The 19,644-nt window shown below is 36.0% G+C and overlaps 1 protein-coding gene across 1 annotated transcript in view; it reads right to left on the bottom strand.

Annotated features, from left to right (window-relative positions):
- Positions 1 to 10,016: 10,016 nt before the first annotated feature.
- Positions 10,017 to 19,644, bottom strand: part of LOC105309728 (IQ domain-containing protein H-like) — a 121,666-nt gene continuing 112,038 nt past the window's right edge. The window contains exons 14-16 of the mRNA XM_011385926.2: positions 17,612 to 17,624; positions 15,135 to 15,243; positions 10,017 to 10,130 (exon numbers count right to left, since the gene is read on the bottom strand). Coding sequence (XP_011384228.2) covers positions 10,017 to 10,130; positions 15,135 to 15,243; positions 17,612 to 17,624 — 236 coding nt within the window. The remainder of the gene's footprint in view (positions 10,131 to 15,134; positions 15,244 to 17,611; positions 17,625 to 19,644) is intronic.

Here is a 19,644-nt window from a genome sequence, read left to right on the forward strand (position 1 = left end):
ATAATAATATCTACTAGTTACTGAGTGTTTATTCCTGCTAGATAGTTTACATCTATTGTTTCATTTAAATAACGCTCCCAAGCCGCATTTAATTTTCCTCATTTTCAAGCTGAGAAAACTGATTATCAGAAATTAGAGAGGTTAAAATAGTTGCCTACAGTCACAGAACAGGCCGGTGGTGGAGCTGAGATTTGAACTTAACATTGGCAAGACTCAAAACCCCATGCTTTGACTAGAATTAAAAAGAGTCACACGATGCCAGACTTATGCGTAAATGTAGCTGACAAAATTTAACATTCCTTAGATGTTACACAGTCAGTAGGGATTCAGGAAATAGCATTCAAGATCCAAAATATGGCCTATCTAGCTCAGAAGTTTGTCTGGGTCAAAGGAAATTTTAAGACCTACATGATGACTCTCAAAAAAAGAAAAAAAAAATGGCAAGGAAAAAAATGATTTTTCAAAACTAAATCACTTGCAAAATTTGTTATAAAAACAAATTATTTCTATGTATATTGAAAGTACTTTTAAAAAGTCTTTAAAATTGAGAGCCACGCATTGAGGAATTTGGGCACCACCAACAAAGATCCAAATCGAAGTGATCAAGCCCTAAAACTTGGGTTTTAGTTGAGGAACCTGAATAAAGAGTATATGGGAATTCTTTTCTGTAAGTCTAAATTTTTATTCAAATTTAAAAGTTTAGTTTTAAAACTTGGGTTTTAATGGAGAGGGCATCTGGCCATAATTTGGCTGCTAAGGATAAGAGGCACATTTAGTCCAAACCAGCATTTCAGTGCACTACAACTTGTGGTTCAGCTCTTTCTTTTTATTCCTTATTGCTATTCCTAATAAAGCAAGATGTTAAAGCTAACTACATGCTCTATTAATTATATGAAGGTGAACTTGAGTCATATTTGTTACTGAAGATGATTAATAATTACCAGTTCTGCACATGTTTCTGGTGCATTTCAGTAAATAAACAGGGCCCATTGTTGGATAGTAATTGATTAATTAGCACATTCATCCTACACAGCCCAGTGGTCTAAGGATGCTGAGTTTGAGATATTGTTCATAATTATTACAAGAAACAAATCTGTTCCATTTCTCAGTTTATTCTTCCGTATGCTAAGTTTTTTTCTAAATCGAATGTTTAATGGTTCAAAACCTTATAGGTTTTATTCAGATAAATCAACTTATGAAAAATTGCTAGTCATAATCTCAGAATCTTGTTTTTGTGTGAACTAGAGTAAAAACTTTTACAAGGCTAATTTTAACATTAGATCTTGCTGTTAAACTGGATCAAATACTGTAAATATAGGGCACTTCCCCACCATGCAGGAAATGCTCATTGAGCACCTATGCGCAACAGGGGCACTGGAATCTCATTTGCTTCCCAGCCACATCCAATAAGCTCAGGATTGCAAGTGTCATCAGGTTGGCATTTTGCAGCACCAAGCACATATGCTATGTAATCTTCAGAGAAGTATAACAGCATGCTTTGGTCGCCGTTTTGACTATGCAGTAATTTAGGATTTTTTTTTCTAATTTATTGAGCCAGCATGTAGTTGAAAGATATTGTGGTTGACAGAGCTTTGGATAGGGAGTCAGTAGTCCTGGGTTCTACTTTATCTGTATTCTTTCTTAAGAATTCTGTGTGACTCTGGGCACATCACAATCTCCCTCTCTAAGCATGGATCACTCATTTGTAAAATGAAGTCTTCAACCAGGGACAATGAGGTACAGGGAAGAACCATGGCTGCAGAGACAGAAAGACCTAGGTTTGAGTCTGGACTCCCTATTACAGGTTTTATTATCTTAGGGGAATTATTTAACCTCTCTGTGTTTCTGCTCTACTTACTTGAGTTTATCATAAGAATCAAGAGAAATGCGAAAATAGTTTGTGAACTGTAAAGTACCATTTGAATATAAGGCATTGTTAGTATTATTAATATCTTAACTGGTTGACATTAAATGGTATGTATTTGAAGGATGCATCAAAATGCCCATGTACTGGTCTAACAATACAAGATTATTAACATCCTTTATGCTGTTATTAAAATCACATTGGGTAAGCATTTCCGATGTGTCTTCAGAATTTCTTGCAAAGTGACAAACACAGTCTGCAAAACAGTATGTCTTATATGACCCTATTAAAAATTATATACACAAAGATAAAAGACCACATATAAGAACTAATATATGATAAAAGTACAAATGCAATATATATTAATTGAGCAACTCTTACTACTGATAGGTACAGTCCTAGGAGCTAGGGTTACATCTTTATGCTTGTAGTTCACTGGGTGAAATACATAATAAAAAATAAGCAAATCTATTATGTAATATCACATTTTATTTATTGCTCTGAAAAAAAATAAAGCAGGGTAAGGGGATAGAGAGTAAGGGTGGTGCTACATTAGGGAGGATGGTCAGCGAGGGATTCTTTGATCTAATGATGGTTGAGCAGAGACTGAATGCAGTGAATGAGTGAGCTGGGCAGAATTCTGGGAGAAGACTGTATCAAGCAGAAGGAATGGCAAATGCAGAGGTCCTCGGTAAGAATAATAGCTGATGTGCCCCCAAACCTTGGGTATCACCAGGTAGTGAAATGTTGATTTTAAAATTTCTTCCTGGTGCTTTCCTGTTTTTCAAAAGTTATTATAGATTGATTGATTGATTGATTGATTGAAGAAGCTATGTGATCCTATTTGTTTATCATAAACAAATGTCTCCATAATTAGAAAAAAATTAAAAACGCTCAGATGTACTGAAAGACAAAGTAATCTTATGTCATCTATAAGTTTTTGTTTTCATGGATTTAATGCCAAAGATCTATGAGTTGATAGTGAGAATTAAGGAAGCATTGAATTTTCAAGTGTTTTAGCCATAACAGTCAGTGTGGGCTTTACAGAGGAATATAGAACCATCCTACTTTCAGCTCCTTCTTCAAGCCTTGCCACAGGGATGTCAGAACACTTTCTAGAAAAGGCTGTGCCTGCTTGTGTATAGATGTGGCCCAGGAAACACTGCATTTTAGGAGGTCTTTAAAAATATGGGATTAAAGATGCCAGGTAAAGCTAGTTTCACCATCTTATGTCTCATTTATGCAGCTCTAAGGACACATCTGCAACATAGCACAATGGAATGTTACAAAATATATCTTCCACCTCTATTTGAGTCCAGGTACAAATTAAAGAAAAACTTGGAGATAGCACTTCAGCTATCCATCCTGTCACTGCAAAGTGGATGTAAAAAGGAGACATCTTCTGGTTTATACAGGGACAAAAATGCACATGTAAAGCTTTTATTCTTATTTTTACCCCATCTCTTTGCATCAAGATCTTCTAGTATAGAAGGTACACATTGTATTAGTTTAGATAAAAATCCTTTCAAAATAAAATGTTTTCATTACGTTAGGTGAATTAACAGTAAGAGCTCAGTGCAAGAAAGTGAGAACCCCAAAAAATGAAAGACGTGATCTCAGTCTAAAGGATGTATTTGGCTTGCTATTATCATCAGTCAAAATGATTCTTCTAAGAGAAAACTATTTGCATTTCAGTAAACTATTTAAAAATTATAAAATATTTTGTAAACAGTTAAAATCATAGCCTTTAAGATAGTATAGATGGGGGAGCTTAAGAGGCTGCACAAAGTTGCAGAATATTTTCATCCATTATTTCCAATAAATCGAAGGGAAAGCCAGAAAAAAAAATAATCTCTTTGTGTGATATATGAAATTTTGTCCTTTTGATACTTTGGTGATGGTAGCATAGAATCATAGAATATTAAAGCTAGGAGGAAGTTTGCTATGAGTTCCACTTTCTTATTTTACAAACCAGAAAACGGGCTAGAGAGGAAAAATTACTTGTCCATTAAGGAAAGAGTTAGAACTAAAATCCATTTAAGACATTTAAATCTAAGGCAGATGTTGTATACATTACATACCCATTTAGAATAACTAATGCCACCTAATCACCATCTGTCCCTCCAAATATTTGCAGGTGACTGGAAGCATTTACCCTTTTATGAATCTCTGTTTGCATGACTAGGTATGGCACTAAGGTCACTGTCTCGTGTAGATTCTAGAATATTCAGACTAAGGGCATTAAGCTCAGAATAAAACATTTAATCATTGGTGCTAGAAAACATGCCATTACAACCTGGTGGCAGCTTTGGGAACTTGGAGCAGGGAGGTGGTTATGATATTCTCAGGCCATGTTCCTAAGTTCATTATTACTTTGGATAGCAGAAATTATAATGAAGACATTCATATATTTTTCTTTCCCCACTTCCCCAAATTAGAGTTTTATTTCACTTGGTCCATTAATTAAAAACTCATTCTGTATAAAACAGAAAATCCAGAAAGAGAAAAAGCCACTATTAAGAAGTGAGCACTGTTAACATTTTGTGGGTTCATTTTTACAGTCGTGTGTGTGTGTGTGTGTGTGTTCATATATATGTATACATTTTTAAAAAGTCATGCTGTTTTAAAATATGCTTCTTCACTTAATAATTAAATATAATTTAATTTTATTCTAATGGAACTTATTCTCCTAAAATATGATTTAAAAAAAAACAGCTTTTTTGATCAAACACTGCATATGTTTAAAGTGTACAGTTTGATAAATTTTGACATATATATATATCTAAGAGATCATTTTCACAATCAACAGTGAAGCTATCCATCCCTCCCAGAATTTTCCTCTTGCTCCTCCTCACTCACCTGCCTGCCCCATGTCCCATACCTGGGCCACAACTGACCTCCTTTTTTACTGTAGTTTGTATTTTCTAGAATGTTATATAAATGGATATGTACTCTTTTTGGTCTGGATTTTTTCAGTCAGCATATTATTTTGCAATTCATCCATGTCTTTGAGTTTTTATCAACAGTTCATTCCTTTTCATTGCTGAGTAGTATTCCATTGTAAGGATATTCCACAATTTGTTTACCCATCCATCTGTTGACAGACATTTGGGTTGTTTCCAGTTTTGGGCTATTACAGATAAAGCTGTTGTGAACATTCATGTGCAAGTCTTTTGTATATGCTTTCTTTTCTCATGGGTAAATGACTAGGAGTGAACTGGCTGGATCATATAGTAGGTATAGTAAAATGATTTTTAAATGGCTGTATAGTATACTTATTCCATAATTTTTAAGCAATACCCTGTTGTTGAACATTTGGACCTTTCTGATTTTTCACTATTATTGCAAATGGTCTATAATTTTTTGACTCAGGATATAGATATAGATATAGAAATAGATATTTGGCCATAGATATTCAACTTGAAAAATAAAACCAAGAAATTAGTAGAAAAGTGTTGTAAAGGAAACCTGGAAATAAAGAGTATGTTAGACAATTTTGAGTTTTTCCATGATTATAAAGTATTTTGCGTCCTCTGCTGAGAAGCAAAGTGGCATGAATCTTTAAATGAACCAAAATTTGAATTTGAATTTGAAGTTTATTTTGCAACCAATAGAAGGTTTGCTGTTTTGTTGTCAAATTTATGGAACCACGATGTCATCATAACATTCCTTATGAAGCAACTGCAATAAACTTGGGTGTGGCCTTTTGTTTCCAGGAGCTATAATTAGCCATCTGGTATACTTTATAACATGTTGTTAAATAAAAAAAAATCTTAAAATGTAGCATTTTACTCACTTCTTTCTCTCTCAATATATGCATATATGTGATATAAATGGTGACAATTGGGGAAGTGAAAAAGAATGTTAATAGAATGGTAAAAAAATGCTTGGGGAAACTGCAGTCAAAATACCCCCAAACCAAAAACACTATTTTAGGCATAGATGTCAAAGCTATATTTTTCTGTGCTATGTTTAGGGTCTTATAATAAAACACAGGGTTTTTTTTGTTTTGTTTTGTTTTTGTTTTGTTTTGTTTTGTTTTACCAACAGATTTTTAAACAGCAGGGACATGCTTATTATTTACTGTTTTGGTATCTTTCCCTCATTTACATAAATACCCCAGAAACCAGCAGTTTAAAACTAATAAAAGCCAGAGCCCTCCATCAAGTGCAATAAAGTTTCACAACCATGAGTTAGACCGTTAGAGTGAAAAATAAACCTATATATGTGGTTATCAAGGGGTTTTGGGGGAAAGTGTATAATCACATTTCAAAGTTAGAACTTCCATTTGAAGGAGCAATGTAATAATAACACTTAAACATTTATGTAGAACACTTTATCTTTGAAACAGTCTTTCAACATTGGCCAATTAATCTCTACTGCTTCCCTAAGGAGCAGGTATTACTATCTGCCATTTTTCTAGTTAGAAAATTGAGGAAGGTATGACCAGTCCACAGAGAGGCAGGGCTGGGAGACAAGTTTCTGGCCCTTATTATTCTATGACTCCTTGGGATGTAACTCCTAATAGAATGCATCAGATTTCTGTCCCACATTGATGAAATCATTAACAAAACAAAGATAGAAATAGTAGGTCAATCTGCCTCAGGCTTTCAGATACAGTTTTACCCTCCTGAGGTCACCATTTGGAAAGAATGGAATATGGAAGAAGTACGGAAGAGCCACAGCATATTTCATTCGCACTTGCAATGGATTGGATCAGACTTCTTCCACTGAGAAAAGCAAAGTCGAATACTTGCTTCCTTCCTTCCTGAAACCTCCACCTTCACATTATCTTGGCAACTTAATTTATAGTTTTTCAAATCATATTTACTATGATTAGTACATGTACAAAGTTGAACAAATTTGTTATGCACATTAAAGCCAGAGGAACAGTAAAATAAAACTAATGAATATTTACATTTTTGGAAATAGAATTAATGTAAGCTTGGGAAAGTCTGAAAGATAAACATTTAAATGTTAAAATACTTATTACCTTCCCCACAGGGACAGTGTTGGGAATTAATGAGATAACAAATGTAAAGTGCTTTGAGCTCTTTAGAAGATGCCAGATGAATACAAGTGATTATTAATTGTTACAGCTTTCAGATGGTTACTAATACATTACTTATGATAAAATACATCTTTTTATACTTGAAAAATAGGATGCTTGCAATTCTTAGGATACCATTGAAATAATGCTCCTGAACTTCTCCCACGTCACTCTACATCTCGTTGGAAGTCTTTCTTAACCCTTTCCCAGTTTGTGACCTCATACCCATTTTTCAAACAAAACTATGGGCATGATTTCCCAGCTTCCAAACTTTGCTGCAACTTCCCATTATCAGTCCTCCACCAAAGTCTTAGAGATCCATCACCACAGAAGAATTCCACTGACACTGCTTTCTCTTCTCCTGATTTCTTTGATCACATAATTGTGATGCTTCACAATGCTGTCAATTGTGCATGTTTATTTTATAAGCAGTAAGTGTGTGTGTAAGTTAAACTGTCCTATACTGTAAGCAATATAAGCACATTTATTATAAAAGAGTACAAGTCCCTTGTATGACCTGAGACAAGTGATATTGAACATTCTACTTTCCATAACATGCTAGACTTTGTGGTAAAAGAGGGCAAATCCTGAATTTCTTTTCATTTAGCTTGAGACATGGGGTGAGATACCCTCGCTAAATCTCATTTTTTTCTCATATGTAAAACAAAGACAGTAGTAGAACCTACTCACAGGGGCTATTGGAAAGATGCAATAAAATAATGTATATGAAGCTTCTAGTACAGTACACACCTAGCCCATAATAAGTGTTCAATAAAAAGTAAATCTTAGTAGATAATGGAAGGTAGGTAAGTAGATAGCACAGTTTATCATTAAATATCATCTATTTGGTTTCTTTAAAATCAATATAGAGTGGGTGATATGTAAAGGGAGATACTTATCATCATCCAATAAGGCACTCCTAAATGGTTAGTACAATTTGCTTCCTGAACCACTGCAAATATTCAGTATAAACAATGGGTCATTTCTCATACAAAGATAGCTCTACTGTTAAATGTATGCCTCTCCCCAAAACTTCCTGAAAAATGGCACATATTGACAAAAATTTCAGTTTCCTGTTTGGAGTAGTAAAAACTAAGTCATTCATCTCGATTAATTAAGGTTTAGGATACATTGTACATATACATGATTTTTTTTCCAAACTTAGTTTACCAATAGCACAGTGTCTTTGCTGCATGTATGTGCTAAAAGATAATAGACTATACTTTTTTTCAAATGTTCTGTAATTAAAACATTTCGCTAATTTAATCTGGTCCTCTGGCTTCTTCCACTTAATTACTTGAAGTGATTGTTTTATTATACCAATTTTTCTCCTTTCATTTTGAAGCTGTATGTTTTTAGGTAGAGAACCTTATTCTCAATCACTTTCTAGTGAGACCTGAATCTGAATAGAAGGCCTGAATTTGGAAACAGGCATTCATTCTGTGGTGTATGCCAATGATATATGCAAAGAAGGAAAGTGCATTGTTTGAAAAACCAATCATGTGAGTTAAAAAAAAAAAAAAAAAAGGTACCAGAGAGTGAACTCAATTGACTATTGCCAGCAGCTTGAGGCTTAAGAGTGCTAATCAAAATTCACACACAAAACTTCCCCAGTGGATTTCACAGTTTTGTACTGTTAAGAGGGGATCTCGCTGTGTGAAAGATCCACTGCTGTGCTGAACAAAACAGAGACAGTTTTCTTTTAAAGTCCAGAGCAGATGAGAGCCATAAGGAGACAGAGGGTTTCATTTACTCTCAGGACACGATTGTGCCAGTGAACTAATGAGTCTCTTGGACCTTATGTTGCTCTGGCTTCAATTGAGGCGAGACTCTAATGGGCATGTAGTACTTCCTATCCGTCAAGTGTCTGGACAATGGGCCTCTCATATGGATTAGAGCGATCTGGCAAGAAAAAGAGGTCATCGTAGTACCTAGCACAGGCAGGAAACCTGGCTAATTAACGTATTTCCAACTCTAGCAAGACAAAAGCTCACATACATACTAATGTTAATTTTATTGCAGAAACTCAGCCTGTGGCTGATGCATAGTTTAAAAATTATTGAAATCCCATGGGTAAAAAATACCCCTCATTTCACCAACATACTCAAATATTTTAAAAGAAATCATTCTTTAAAACAAATATGTGATTTTGCTGTTGTGACTTAGTTCTTTCACCCTTTGTTAAAGCTGGAGGATGTATAGATATTTGAACAATTACGAAGCAAATGCTGAGAGCTGGTGTCAGCACTGCATGGTTTTAACAATTTGCCCTTTAAAAAGTACTGTTGAATTAAGTTTGTAAAAATCCTACTGCTGTATTCAATAGGGAGCTGAGAATATAAATATTTGTTCAAGCTAGAAGGCTTGGGTTACACAATTTCTTAAACTAAGAGCAGATACTGCCACCTAGATACATTCTTATGCTTTAGTTAACTAGATGTTGGCTCACCTTACTTTTTGGAAAATGGCAACGACAAACGATGGCTCCATGCAATAAAAACACAACGAATGATAAAGGGTCACTTTAAAAATCTAAATAAATGTAATTTTCTTATTAAAAAAGACATTTGTGTTTTGCCAAATATCAATGATTAAGCCTTTATTTTTTTTTTTAAATGCAGAAGACAAATTACTATTAGAAATAGGAGGAGAAAACTTTATAAAACATTGAAAACAAAATCTCCATTATCCTGAAGTTTATAAAGAGGTAGATGCAGAAGTGATATCAGTAAGAATTGTAACTTTCTTGTTAGATTATTTCTTCCTGAGTTTGGGAAAAGTGAAAACACAAATAGGTTTTGGTTTAATAAGTAAAATAAGATCACTTAAACAGTTTTTTAAAAAGAGCATTACATTATAATCTGTTCTGATACACCTCCTAGCAAACAAAGCAAACTAACTCCTTCCATTCCTTTTATTCCTAATAGTAGAAGAAATGTTGCCCTTTTTTTGGCTCCAAATTGGAATCTAAAATCAGTAATGTATTCTAGGATCATTCATTTATCAGGTTGAGAGAGTTTTTTGTCATCTTTGAACTGTAGCTCTTCTTCAAATTTAATTTTTTTCCCTCTGTTACTCCTCCTAGAATGACTTCAGTATCATTCATTTATCAGGTTTAGAGAGTTTTTTATCATCTTTGGACTGTAGCTCTTCTTCAAATCTCATTTTGTTTTCCTCTGTTACTCCTAGAATGACTTCAATATCATTAATGGTGGCCTGTAAATGAACAATAAAAATAATATTCATTACTTAAATACCTCTTATAACCCTTCTTCCCAACCCCCCAAGCATTTGTCCCTTTTTGGTGTTAAGTATGGTTTAGACCTCTTCTACTCAATGTGCTCCACCAACCAACATCCATCTACAAATTGTTGGTTATCGGTCTTGATGAAATGAGTACAGAAACTGAGAGTAAGAACTTGGAAACATTTATAGAAATTTTGATGTCTACTAAATGTAATAATGAAAAAAATGGGCTTCTATTTTATACCAATCTTTGATTTTTTTCTTTCATTTTTCTAGTAATTCATTTTTGTTGTATTTTACAAAAAATGTTGATCTATGATAGGTCATAAAAAATAAAACAAATAGGTCCTTCACGACAGATAATTTAAGAAGCATTGGTCTAGTCACCCTAAAATAATGACTAGTAGGATGATGGGGGTATTTGTTTCTATTAGTTTTTAGGAAGAAAAATGGCACCTTTCCATTTTATTTTATTTAGCTACTTTTTATTGAGGTAGAATTTACATACCATAAAATCCACCCCTATAAAGGGTACAATTCAGTGGTTTTTAGTATATTCACGAGCAACCATCACTACTATGTAATTCCAAAACATTTTTATCTCTCCAAATAAAAACTCTATACACATTAGCAGCCATTCCCCATTTTTCCCTCCCCCAGCTCCTTAGCAACCACTAATCTACTATCTGTCTCTATGGATTTGCCTACTCTGGATATTTCATACAAATGGAATCATACAATATGTGGCCTTTTGTGTCTGGCTTCTTTCACTTAGTATATTGCTTTCAAGATTCATTAATGTTGTAGCATGGGTCAGAACCTCATTTCTTTTCAATGGCTGAATCACATTCCTTGTCTCTACTATTTATTTTTGCTTTGGTTGCTTGCGCTGTAGGTATCATATTTAAGAAACTATTGCTAACCACAAGGTCATGAAGATTTATAACTACATATTCATAGTGTGGAATATTACCCATGTAATATCATGAAATTCATCCATTTATCAGTTAATGGACATTTGGGTTTCTACCTTTTGGGTATTATGAATAACACTTCAATGAACATTAATGTACAAGTTTTTGTGTGAACATATATTTTCAGTACTCTTGGATATATACCTAGGTGTGGGATTTCTGGGTCACATGGTAATTTTATGTTAACTTTTTGAGGAACTGTAAAACTGTACACAGCAGTGACATCATTTTACATTCCTATTAGCAACACAGGAGTGTTCCAGTTTCTCCATATCCTTGTCAACGGTTGTTATTGTCTGTCTTTTTTTATTGTATCCATCTTAGGTGTGAAACAGTATCTTATTATGGTTTTAGTTGGCATTTTCCTAACGGCTAATGATGTTGAGCATTTCTTCATGTGCTTGTTGGCTATTTGTATATCTTCTTTGAAGAAATGTTTATCCAAATCCTTTGCTCACTTTTAAATTGGGTTATTTATCTTCCTATAGCTGAGTTATAAGTGTAATTTATGTCTCATTCTGTAAGTTTTCTCTTTTTCGCTTTCTTGATAATGTCCTTTGATACACAAGTTTTTAATTTGATCAAGTCCAACTTACTATTTTTACTTTGGTTGCTTGCACTTAAAGCAGGGGTCCCCAGCCCCTAGACCTCAGACTGGTACATGTCCATGGCCTGTTAGGAACCAGGCTGCACAGCAGGAGGTGAGCGGCAAGTGAGCAAGTGAAGCTTCATTTGTATTTACAGCCACTCCTCATCACTCGCTTCAGCTCCACCTCAGATCATCAGGCATTAGATTCTCATAGGAGCACTGGTCCCTGGTGCCTAAAAGGTTGAGGACTGCTGACTTAAGATATCATATTTAAGAAACTCTTGTTAAGCATAAGGTCATGAAGATTTATACCTATGTTTTCTTCTAAGAATTTTATAGTTTTGCTACTTACATTTAGGTGTTTGACTTAATTTTTTACATGCTGTGTAATAGAGGTGAAACTTCCTATAGCTGGATATCCATTTACCTCAGCACTATTTGTTGAAAAGACTATTCTTTTCCCATTGAATTGTTTCGACACCCTTGTTGAAAATCAATTGACTATAAATGTATGGGTTTATTTTGGACTCTCAATTCTCTTTCCTTGATCTATATCTCTCTTCTTATGCTAGTACTGCCCTGTGTTGATTACTATAGCTTTGTAAGTTTTAAAATCAAGAAGTTTGAGTCCACTACCTTTGTTCTTTTTTTCAAGATTATTTTGACTATTCTGTGTTGCTTCATTTCTCCATGAATGTTAGGATTATATTGTACATTTCTGCAATGAAGCCAGCTGGGATTTTGATAGGAATTGCATTAAATCTGTAGATCAATTTAAGAAGTATTGCCATCTTAACAATATTAAGTCTTCAACTTTATAAACACAGAATATCTTTCCATTTATTTAGGTCTTTCTTTTATAATGTTTTGTAGTTTTCAGTGGACAAATCTTGTATTTCTTCTGTTAAATTTATTCCTAAGTATTTTATTCTTGTTGATGCTATTGTAAATGGATTAAATATTTTTTAATTTTTGGATTGTTCATTGCTAATGTATAGAAATACAACAGATTTTTGTATATTGATCTTGAGTCCTGCAACTTCGCTAATCTTATTAGTTCGAATAGATTGTTTCTGGGTTCTTTAGGATTTTCCATGTATAAGATTATGTCATCTGTGAATAGAGATAGTTTTATTTCTTTCTTTCCAATCTGAATTGGATGTCTTTTATTTTTTTCTTGCCTAACTGTCCTGGCTAGAACCTCCAGTACAGTGATGAATAGAAGCGGTGAGAGTAGACATCTTGTCTTGCTCCTGATCTGAGGGAGAAAGCTTTCATTTCAGTCTTTCACCATTAAATATGATTTCAGCTTTGGGTTTTTTTTTCCTAGATGTTCTTAGCAGGCATGAGGAAAAGTTATTTTTTATTGTTAATTTGTTTGAGCATTTTCTTTTTTTCAAGAAAGGGTGTTAGATTTTATTAAATTCTTTTCCTGCATTATCTTCCATTTTTATTCAGTCTTTACTTTGCTGATAAATCCTTGTTGATAAACTGAAATGAAAATGCTTATTAAAATATCACAAGGATAGTAAACAGAAAATACTATCCAAAATGAATCTATTCCACTTTTCAAGTTTTTATTATTCCCATTTTGTTGAGATTTAATGTTTTTACCTTTAGCAAGAGTAAAAATATCAAGATAGCAATGATTAAACTGAGAAGGCTAGAAACCATGAAATATTTAAATTCTACTTAAGAACATCAGACTTCCGATAATTTTGAAAATCAGACAAACAGCAGAGAAATGGCCTTCATTTTGTCAATGGCAGTTGGCTCTGCCAACCTCCATTCCAAGCTTGGAGTCTACTAAATATGTGTGGTTTTGGGAGCTAAACCAGCTGTCATAGTCTACCCAGGCTGCTGTAACAAAATGCCATAGACCGAGTGGCTTAAACTACAAAAATTTATTTCTCATGGTTCTGGAGGCTGGCAAGTCCAAGGTCAAGGTGCTAGCCAATTTATTTCTTGGTGAGAGCTCTCTTTCTGGCTCGCAGACAACCATGTTTTTGCTGTATCCTCACATGGTGGGGGGTATGTTGAAGAGAGAGAAAAACAAGGAGGAGGAGGAGGAGGAGGAAAAGGAGGAGGAGGGGAAGAAGAAGCTTTCTGGTCTCTTATAAGGCCACTAATGCCATCTTGCAGATCCTACCTGATGACCTCATTTAAACATAACTACCTCTCAAAGGCCCCTTCTCTATATACTGTACATTGGGGCTTAAGGTTTCAGCAGGTGAACTTTGGGAGGATACAGTTAAGGCCATTGCACCATCTGATTATGATTATTAGCTGTATTTTGACAGACTAAACTGATCACATGCATACAGGCTCAGAATTTTGTACATAGCAGTAACAGATGAAATAATGCTAGCTGGTAGGAACTTATAAATGATGAACGTAGATCCTTTAAGACCAGTGAAAGCTGATGTAACACTGGACCTATTTTTTACTGAATCTTCTCAATCATGTTGTGGGAAAAGCAATGATCAATCTAGTGATTCATAAAATTCATATTGAAGAATAAAGCATTATTATAATCATTACTGTTACTAGAGGGACCAGGCCCTAGCTCAAAGAAAAAAAAAAATGTATTAAAAAATTTTATTTTTATCAAGCTTTTGTTGGGCTTTCCATTTAAGAGAAAAATGACGTGTGGTTTCCAATTGAGTCCTTTGAGTTACTTGACCCATTCAAACTTGATGAAGGCCCAGCCTGGAAATCAGATACAAACCTTAGTGATCAATACCGAGTATTCATCTCTGTTCAGGTGGTATTTTAAAAACTCGTGGATAGATCTTGTTCCTGTTTTTTAGAGTTTGGAGATGTCTAGTCAATTAACACATGACTGGATTTCCTGAACCAACATCTTTAGAGGCCGTTTGGAAGCTTCAAAGGTTAGTGATAAAACATCTGCCCCACTTTGGAGAAACAGGGTGGAGTAGACAGCTCAAGTATGTGCCGAGGCTTTCTTCTGCTTCTGTCTAAACTCATTGTCCTCCCTGGTCTCAGAACTTCTCTGACTCTAGAAACTTTGGCCTGCCAGGGATTCCTAGGCAGACATTGAAATATAGGTAAATTATATTCAGGATTTTTGGTTGTGACAGTCTATTTTGGCTCTATTGTGATGTTTCGGCTTCACCTCCAACATCTGAAAGCCCCGTTGTGTTGTAAGCCTGGGTTTGAAAATGGTAGCAAGTTGAAACAAGTCTACTATATTTCAAAGAAAAAGTTTCAAACTATTAAATTTAACTAACGGGTTCAGTGGGAACCTTACAATAGTGACCCTGCATATTGTAAAAATGTACTGCTTACAATAAAAAAAAAAAGGTTTAGCACTTGTTTACAATACAGCGTGAGGTATTTTCAGCCCTTGTATAGAAATTAACCAGGATCGTTAGTTAATTAACACCTCACCTTAAAATTGGTCTCGCCTTGCATATTAGGTGCTGATATTTCTTGATGGATGATGAAGAGATTGCGAGCAAAGGTCATGAGGACCCCCTGGAGATCCTCACCGATTGTTCTGTTAATGATATCCAAACAAATGAGTTTACCAATGATTCCCCTCACATGCTTAAAAACAATCGCCCTCTCATTTGTGCCTGTCTGGTGACGGAATTTAATGAGTATTTCCAATCTCACAAGGTGGCAATCTTCAGGGAGATATGAACGATGAGGCTCCGTTTTAACTTGTCAACAAAAAGGATTTGTGTAATAAATATTTTTTTATTAATCAACTTAGCAGAATATAGGAATAGGTTCAGTCATCCCTAGCAAAGGCTACCCCTGAGCTAGGACAGTAAGTAGTATTAGCTTATTTTAAAAACTGTTTAAGCTAAAGAGAATTGTCGCTAAGTGTAATTCATGCCTAACAATTTCCTTATCTAAAGAGACATTTTGCATCTTAGTATTATTTTCTATTTCATGTATACAAGTGATGCCTGTTACTTATAAATGAGCCCCATCCACGTTCAGAGGAGAATGTGGCTCCATTCATGGACCGTCATCTTTATAAAGCTGAACACACACTTTCAGAAGATTTCAGATGATTTATTTGCAAACTCTCCTATAGAATTGTACTATGGTCAGTGAACATTCTCAAACAACTAGATCATTGTAAGTTTAAGTTAGAAACAAAACTCCAGGGCATTTTTTTTTTTTTTAGCTATTTTTAGATCTTTCTTTATCAAAGGAAAATAATAGATTAAATGAATGGATTCATTTTTAAAAAATTGTTCTGTCCTGAGGGGTGAACCTAAAGAGGTAGCTGGACTGTAAGGCAGCTGCGAAAAACTTTGGGTTTACTTCTTTCCTAGTTGTTACCTGTAAAATAAGTCACCTTAAGAGTCTAAGGCTTAGATCTTTTGAAATGGTTGCCTTCCAGACTGATTGGGCTTTCCCTTGGGTCGGAGTGTGAGTAGAAAGCTTCCCTGGCCCTAAGGCAGGAGTTCAGGGCTCTTTGTACTGACACTAACTTGTGTGACTTTGGGGGAAGTTACTTAACCTCTCTGGGTCTTCATTTCTTTGTCTCTGAAATGAAGGAATTGGACTAGATTGGTGCTTCCAAACTTTCTGAGTTACATTCCCCAAGTCCAAGGACTGCCTTACCCACACTCCTTGTAGCTATTGAATATTAGTATCTCTTCTTTTAAGAGAATAAATAACAGCCAAAGTTAACTTCAGAGTCAATAATTTAAAAATGAGATTTGTATTTTATTGCCACAGGGTCAGAATATATCAGCCCCTGGATGCTTCTAAAACAGCAGACTCCTGGGCTCTACCCTAAATCAACAAAATCAGAATCTTTGGATTTGGGATTCAGGAATGTGTAGTTTCATCAAGTCCCACTCCAAAGTGATTCATTCTTATATATACTAAAGATTGAGACCCATAAATTATAGGTGTGTGTGCATGTGTATGCATGTGTGTGTGTGTGATGCAGGGGTCTGTCCACACATGCATTCATGCCCCTCTCATCATCCATTCTCAGCCTGCTGGGGTTCATGGGTCCCAGGTTGAGAACCAAGAGGTTGGATAGACTTTAAGTCCCTTTCCTTATTAATTAATTAATTTCCAGAATTTCCTTCACTTCCTTTCCCTTAAATTCTCCTCAAATTCCACTATTCTAAGAAATATCCCATTATAAATGGAGCTGGTATGAAGTTATCCTGGCAAAGCTAAACCCCTGTCCTGAAGCTCTCACCTTTCCTAAAAAGGTGGCCAACTAATATTCTTTGCCCAACGTGACCTGATTGCAGTACAGCCAAACAAAGCCAGTCATTTCATGAAAAGCATCTCCTTCAAGCTCCAGAGAAAACTAAGCGAGATAAAGAAAAAAAAAAAGCTTATATCCAATCATCTTTTCTTTTTCAATATGAGTTCTGGAAAATAAAGACTGTCTCCTGGCCATTGCTTATTAAATTATCTATTCTCAACCTCCACATCCACGCCTTAGTGCAATTCCTGATATACTGGCTGTGATTCTACCCTCTTATCTTATATCAAGAAAACACAATGAGATGCAAGTGAGAATTTCAGGGATAACCTTGAATCTTATCTAATATTCAGAAAAAGTAAATTAGCAAACTTGATACAAACTTGTACAAATAGTGATGTACTTTACAATAGGCCGAGAATCTTTATATTCCATAAAAGGGCTCCCTATACAAGGGGCCACACAATATAGTCATTGTGCTATAGTGAAAAGAACACTAGATTCAAGATCAGGAGACCTAACCTACTGTGTGATCCCGGCAATTACATCCCCTCTCTAAGTCTCAGTTTCCCTTCTATACTATGAGGGTCACTTGAGCCCCACAATCCTTCCTTGCTTTAATGTTCTCTGGTTCTATAACTGCAGTAAGAGATGAGAACAGGATGGGACAGAAAACAGTAGACAGAGCTCTAGAGAGTCTTCCAAGAGGCCCCTGTAAACAATGCCTTCTCCGTAGAATGTGGGAACAGCAATAACCATCTAGAAGGTACACCAATAGGACTATTTCCACCACCAAAGCTAGTCTGTAGGCCAAGGTATCCTTGCCTAAAATCTCAGGTGCAGGTGTAGGGATAGCTGGGAAAGTTCCTCTTTGTCTAATTATTCATTCTGTAGGTTTCAGCATCAAGTCAATCTCGCTGCTCAGTTTGATGATTGGGAGTTTCTTTTTTTTGATAAAACCAGTCTCCTTCTGTCTCCCAAATTCTGTGATGATTTTCCGCTTGCCTGGTTCCTCTGTGCCCTAGCACCCACCTGGATAAAGCTTCCAGGGGCCCATACTTCAGGAACTCTGTCTCTACCCTATTAATGCTATTCTTGTCTCATCCCTTCAATTCTAGGACACAGGTCCTGCTCCTGAATTTCGGCTTCTGTTGAACTTTGTAACCTGCTGAAGGTCTTACTTCATGCCATCCTCTTGTCATCCTGGGTCTCTAAAAGCAGCCTCCCCTTTGAGCTCTTATGGTCGTGTGCCCTCCACCATGCTCTCAGGTTGTTTTTTCACTCTTTGTAGTTGGAATTTTCCTGATGCTGTAGCCTTCTTGCTTCTTGGGATGACCTCCAGGCACCTAAACCTCCTTGTTTTTCCTTGCCTGGCTGCTCTTCTCCCCTCCTGAAGGGCACTCACCCTTCCCAGCCTCAAACCCTGTGTATGAGGGTTTTTCTAGTTTCAGTACCAGCCCATCCTGTCCTTTGCAGTCTACCTTTATTGCCAGCCAATGCCCGGTAAGGCAGAGTTTATATCTCTTTTCCAATTTCTAGTTCTTGTACTTAACTAACCATTGTCTGAATTCCTGCGATTACAAATGTACTTGGACCTTGAACCTTGTCTGCTTAATTGGAATCATAATTCTGGAAAATACAAATTTCTTATTCCCCAGCTTGCCAACTTCTAATCCAGTTGATTGCTTGGTTCTCCCAGTCCTAATAACTTCCTGGTAGCCTCTGCTCTGCCACAGCTCTGGCATCAACGTGACAAGTTTTGAGGGCGTGGCATAGGAAATATTTCATCTCTGGTGTTCTGGTTACCGGTAGGCTGCCACTCTTCTTTCCTGGCTTATCAGCAGTTGATATGCTGCACCATATTTACTTGTTTACTGATTTACTGAGTGTCCTTCCCACTACCATTTCAGCGTCATGAGGGCAAGGACTTGTCTTTTGGTTCACTGCTACATGCCCAACACCTAGAACTGTGCCTGGCACAGTTGGCTAAATGCTTTTGAACTTTCTCATAGGTAAGGATAGGGCAGGGAGCAAGCTGAAGGATGGAACATCACTGGGAAGCAAAGGGCAGCTCCTTCCTCGCACATGGCTTCATTATCATTCTGGACGTGAATATCTGGGTGGATAAGATGAATGCGTGCTTGTTGTAATATTGTGGATTGAGGTCTCATTTCTGTTGCTATGGCACTATAACAAAAAGGTGGAGAAGAGAGCCTAAAATGAATAGGGAAGGGGCTCTTTTAGTGTGACCCAGTAAGTTTTGCATGTTTGTGGGGACTTTGGGGAAAGGTTGAGACTGGAGGGGAGAACTCAGCCAGCCAGCCTCTCCTCCTCCCAGGTGATCAGAAGCATGTAAGATGGTAAGCGCTAGATTAAATGTAGCCACATTCTAGCTCTGAAGGGGGAAGAAACCAAAGCATCTCATAAATTCAGAGGAATCGATGAGGATGAATATCACTGCACTGATAATGGCCTGTTATAACTGAGAATGCTTCGGTAAAATAAAGGGCCGTACTTTGGATAGGGTGTTGAGACCTGTCCTGTGCTCATCTTTGCCTGTTTTTGTGTGTATCTCTTGGGACCAGAGCCTAGATGACTGAGCACCTGGGGGAAAACTGAGGCTGTTCGCAAACATTAATGCTTAGTAGAGGAATTGGTACTTAAGTTTTTTGAGACCAAATCTCTGTGTGTGTGTGTGTGTGTGTGTGT

The sequence above is a fragment of the Pteropus vampyrus genome, unplaced genomic scaffold (assembly GCF_000151845.1).
Source record: "Pteropus vampyrus isolate Shadow unplaced genomic scaffold, Pvam_2.0 Scaffold15, whole genome shotgun sequence".
Taxonomy (NCBI): Eukaryota; Metazoa; Chordata; class Mammalia; order Chiroptera; family Pteropodidae; genus Pteropus; species Pteropus vampyrus.